Source organism: Heloderma suspectum, chromosome 4, assembly GCF_057233095.1.
Source record: "Heloderma suspectum isolate Gila_16-S chromosome 4, 16-S_ref, whole genome shotgun sequence".
NCBI classification, from domain to species: Eukaryota; Metazoa; Chordata; class Lepidosauria; order Squamata; family Helodermatidae; genus Heloderma; species Heloderma suspectum.
In genome coordinates this window covers 157,870,952-157,876,491 of record NC_139461.1, presented here as the reverse complement: position 1 = coordinate 157,876,491, position 5,540 = coordinate 157,870,952, and the positions used below count along the sequence as shown (strand labels likewise).

The 5,540-nt window shown below is 46.6% G+C and overlaps 1 protein-coding gene across 1 annotated transcript; it reads right to left on the bottom strand.

The window, feature by feature from the left end:
• Positions 1-418: 418 nt before the first annotated feature.
• LOC146347557 (protocadherin beta-1-like) lies at positions 419-3,550 on the bottom strand. Its single transcript, XM_084851546.1, is given in 3 exon segments — positions 419-1,307; positions 1,309-2,214; positions 3,510-3,550. Coding segments are annotated over 3 exon segments (1,836 nt in total).
• Between the last annotated feature and the right edge of the window lie 1,990 nt (positions 3,551-5,540).

The following is a 5,540-nucleotide window of genomic DNA, read 5'->3' as shown; positions in this document are numbered from 1 at the left end:
GAGATTAGAATAATATTCTCTCACCTGGTTCATGAGTTTACTTTCCTCTGCATGACTAGGGAGTTCTTGGGAACCAGCTGAATTCCTTGGATCCACCTGAGTGTTAGGAGGCTCCACAGAAAAAACAGGAAATAGAGGCCTGAGGAACCGGAACTCGCTGCTTAGCGACCCACCAGCTAAGCACACCTCATAGTTGTAGGCCTGGGAAAGCGATCCAGTACCAGAATCCACACAGTTTTCTTGGGAATTGGGTCCAACAGGAAAAGTAGATGGGGAGTTATGAGTCCCCAAGAACTTCCTTTGTTTCTGAATCTTGAGTGCTGTAAACACCATTACAGAAAGGAGAAAAACAGATGAGATGGCAGCCAAGCATATGATCAAATAGGTCGTCAGGCTACGGTCTTTCTCCTCTGCTACCTCATCCTTTGGGACAGCCATCATAGGAAAGCCAAGAGTTCTGACCAGAATCTCTGTCTGCGGCCAATACCTTGGTGACCAGGTAGCCAGCATCGGCCGCCCGGGGAACCAGGTCATTTGACAGGGAGGTGCTGTTCTGAAGAGGGTAGAGGATGAAGGGGGCATTGTCATTTTCATCCACTATATGCACGTGGACAACAACCTCTGAGCTCAGTGGAGGGGACCCTTTATCCACAGCCCTCACCGTCACATGGAAATCTTTTATGTCCTCATAATCGACGGATCGAATGGCATACAGGTTCCCCGTTTCAGAGTTGATGGAGACATAGGAGGATGCGGGACCATCCCCGATCTTCCCAGGCAAAAGCGAGTAGGTCACTTTGGCATTCTGCTCCGTGTCCAGGTCAACAGCACGGATTGAACCGATCAGCAGGCCTGGAATATTGTTTTCCCATACCTGCATTTCATAGAGGGATGTTCCAAACACCGGAGGGTTGTCATTGACATCTGAGATTTGAACGTTAATCACTCTCACCGAAGTGAGCCTGGGGGAGCCTCGGTCAGTAGCTGTGATGGTGACGTTATACTCAGAGACGTCTTCTCTGTCCAGTGGTCGTTGGGTCACAAGCTGGTAATAGCTGTTCTCGGTGGCTCTGAGCCCAAAGGGCAGGTTTGTCTCAGTGGTGCAGGTGGTTCTGCCATTGTCTCCAGAGTCCCGGTCTGTGACACTGAAGAGGGCCACCACAGTGTCTGCGGGAGAGTCTTCTGGCAAGGGACTGGTGTTGGAGGTTACCGTCACCTCTGGGACATTGTCGTTCTCATCCTCAACCTCCACAATCACTTTGCAGTAAGCAGAGAGCCCTCCTCCATCCGTGGCTCTGATGTTCAGAATTACGTTTTTCTTCATAATCAACATTCCCTGCCAGAGTGAGCTCCCCAGTATGTCTGCTTATCTTGAATAATCTTAAGACTGCATTTTCCACCTGGCTGAAGGAATAGGTGATATCCGCAAAGGAACCAAAATCTTTATCACTGGCTTCAACCTTAGTGACCAGTGTATCCAGTGGACTGTTTTCCATGAAGTTCACTTTATACAGGGAACGTGCAAACTGAGGAAAATTATCATTGGCGTCCAGAACATCAACAATTATTTGGGTTGTGCCAGTTCTTTGGGGAATCCCTCGATCCACAGCTGAGAGAATTAAGGTCATCTGCGGATTCACCTCACGGTCTAATGGTTTCTCCAATACCATTTCTGCATATTTACTGCCATCACTGTGACTTTGCACATCCAGCCTAAAATGTTCATTAGGACCAAGTGTGTAATTCTGAACAGCGTTTTTTCCTTTGTCTGAATCTTGAGCTCTCTCCAAAGGGAATTGGGTATCAATGGGTACCTGTTCGGGTATTTGAAAAATGAATTGGTTTTTAGAGAATTGGGGGGAATTATCATTCACGTCCTCTATTTGAACTTCAATTCTGTGTAGCTGCAGTGGGTTTTCCAGCACAATTTCAGAGAGGAGAACACAAAGGTCATTTTGACCACACAGAGCCTCTCGGTCTATTTTATCCTTTAACATCACATTCCCAGAATGAGGATCCAGCTGGAAATACTGATTGGAGCTCTTAGAAACCAGCCGGGCTCTCCGAGCAGACAGCTCTTTTGCATCCACTTTCAAATCTTTTAGCACATTAGCCACCAGAGACCCACTTTTCTTTTCCTCTGGCACCGAATAGAGGAAGGATTCACTCATTCCTACAAATACACAGAGATAAAGGAGAAAAGACAAAACTTGCCTGCTGTTGTGATGCTTTTCCATTGTCCGAACGTCACCTGAAGTGAGATCTTCAACATAAGCTGGGTCTTTCCAAGCTGTTCTTACGTGTGTTATATGTCTCAATGGAACATTTCTTGTAAGCGGTATTTATTTTTCAAATGGGTATAGTCGTTCTTTCCTCCTGAAAGTTCTGAAGATTTGGTTCCCATGAAGATCTGCTGCCTTTCTCCTTGGGAGCCCTTTGTCTCAGGACTACAGCTCTCTGAAAGTGCAAGTTACTCACTGTTATATACTCTGTGTTGTGTGATAGCACCACCTTGTGGTTGAACTATGAAACAATTCCCATAAACATTACCGCTTACCTCCTTACCTAGGAAGACGTTGTGTAATAAAAGCACTTATTTTTAATATTCCGTTATGATTCCATTCTTAACTCTTATTGACTATAAAAAATAGGTGGTCATTCTCACTCTCAAGCAAATAATGCTGATAACCAGTGCAACTGCTATGAAGGAACCAAAATAATAGTATAAATAGAAAAAACATTGTATCCTTAAGTGGATATACATTTATGCAGTCATATACAGTTATTGTTAATACCTATGTATCCCACCCTTTGAATATTTTAAGCTATAATATTTAAGTGAAATAACACAATACAAATACCCCCCTAAAATAAAATAAAAATAAACAGCAGGCAATACAGCATAAAACCAAAGCAAATCCATGGCAAAAAGCCCTGGGGGAAAATAAGCCTGGGAAGTGCTGAAAAGATAAAAACACAGGAGGCAGATGAGCCTCCTTGCAGAGAGCATTTCATAGGTGGGTTGCCACCAGTAAAAAAGGGTCTGTCTCTATTTGCCACTCACCGCTTGCTTGCTTGCTTGCTTGCTTGCTTATTTATTTATTTGCAGAAGCATCTGAAGAAGAGACTCTGACAATAACCTGTACCCTGGCTGTACCCTGTTCTCAAGCCATTAATGACTTTAAAGGTCAACTGTGACATTCCTGCCCGGGGCTCCACCTTTTCCCCAGCCTCTGTCACGTTTCCCTTTGCCCCTGCTGTAAAACTTCAAAAGCCAAATCAAAACACAGACAAGAGGCTTCAGTTCCAAGGCTTTTAATCCACTTAATTCAGTGGGTCATTCAGATGCTAATTGTCAGTCTACAAAGGAAAAGCCTTCAGGGAGTTCAAAGGAAAACTACGAAAGTTGCCCTCCATTTGAGGAACAGGTGAGCTTGCTGTCTAACTTAAGGGGTGGTGGTGGGTATCTGCCTCTATCTTGTGAGGACTGTAAGCGCAGCTGTTCCCACCGGGCCAATTGGGCAGATCGCCTAAGCTCCGCCCCTGCCATTTCTCTCTTGTCTCTGCATCTGCGTCTAGCGTCTAAGAATTCAGGCTCTACCTGCTCTCTATCTCTCGCAGGGATGGGTGAGGAGGGCCCTCTCCATCCAGCTGTGGCTTTGAAGCTTGAGGAGTAGGCCTATCCATCTCTGTCCAGGCCTGGGAAATTTCCTCCCCCATGTTTTGCGGTTTCTCTTCAGACTCTGAGCTACTCTGCCAGTCGCTGTGCTCAGGGGCAACCCTGACAGCCTCCACCTCTGAAACGACGAAACAAACCCCTCAGCAAACGCCTGCTTTTGCCTGGATCAGTTGTACCCACCGTCCCACAAGCTTCAGCCCTTTTATTCTCTCTGGGTTCCAGAGAGACTCAATATGCTCGATTGGTTCTCTCAACCCACTACAGGAGAAGTAACGAGGAAACAGATATAATAAAGGCAGCGTAAAATCAAACAACATGCGGGAATTTGGATTTTTAAAAACAAAGATTTATTTAAAACATGGAAAGTTATAAGTTATTATTAATCAATGCATGTTCCTAACTTCCCTACCTACTCTACCCTCCCTAAAATCCCACACACAAACCCCACTCCCTAGACGTTGCTTCTTCAGTCCCTAAGGCCCTGTCTGACTAACTAACCATCCGCTCACCCTTTATATAACCTTTGAATCCTCACAAACATACAGGACCCACCCACCTTTCACTCACTCTCTGGCATACTATTAACCCTATCTTACCTGGGTTAAATTAAACAATATAAAAACAGACATAACACAGCTGGCAGAAGTTACATCAACACTAGCACTTTGAATTGTGCCTCAAACAAATGGGGCCAGCATAGCTACTTAAGGAATGGTGAGATATGTTCTCAATGCCCAGTCCAAATTTAGCTCCAGTCTACAACTATAACTAAGTTATAATGCAGTTTCCAGACAGTCTTCAAAGGCAACCTCATGTACGACACACTACAGTAGAAGTTACCAGAGTACAGCTAACTGTGGAAAAGTTATCTCTATCCAGAAGTGGCCAGACTTGATTCACCAGCCAAAGCTGGGAGAAGGCACAGTGAGGCCACCTGGGCTTTGTGCAAGAGAAGTGGCATCACCAACAACCCCACTCCCATCAGCCTTGGAATGTCTGCATGAGGGCCCACCTCCCTAACCCTTCCGAAGTGAGAAATCTCTGGCCTCTCAGTGGTTTGCCCTCCTGGCTCTCAGAACCTGTAAAAAGGCTAACTGACAAGAGAGTCCATTTACCCTCCACTCTGATATGTAACAAAGCTGACAGTAGGTTAGATAGATTAGGCTGGGGCAAAGCCGTGTGATTTGCATTATTTCACTTGGGGTGTATTGCTGTAGAACCTGAAATTTTTTTCTTTTATATATCCTTACCCCTCATTAAAGCCACTTAGGGAGCAATCCTATGGCTGCTAGACAGCGGCTAGACAGCCATAGGATATGCTATCTTCCAGGAACCAACCTCAGAGCCCGTGATCCGAGGTCAGTTCCTGGAGAACTGACCTCCCCCCACTTCCGTGCTGCCTCGGAGGCAGTGTGGAACAGCTTGGTCCTCTGCGCTCGCAAGAGGATCACAGAGTGGCCGGAAAGGGGCGTGGCTGGGGGCATTCTGGCGTGGGGAGGGCATAGCTGCGTGTGCAACACATCACATGTGTCGTACAGCAGCCTCCTTCCCTGCTCCCATGCTCCCTTAGGGCGCAATCCTATGTGGGTAGGCAGCCGCCTTGGAACTCAGAGGTGACAGCCTATCCAATGCAGGGCAGGAGAAGCACAGAGGGGATCGTTTCCCCCATGCTTCTCCTGCCCTGCATTTGTGGCTAGACAGCTGATTTAGGATGTGTCATACCGGCATTTCTACCTTCCCTGCCCCGAAACGCCCCACAGAATGCCCCGATTTGGCTGCTCCGTGCTCCTCTTCCAAGCGCGGAGCTTGGGACTGTTCCACGCTGCCTGGGAGGCAGTGTGGAAGGGGGAGAAGGTTGGTT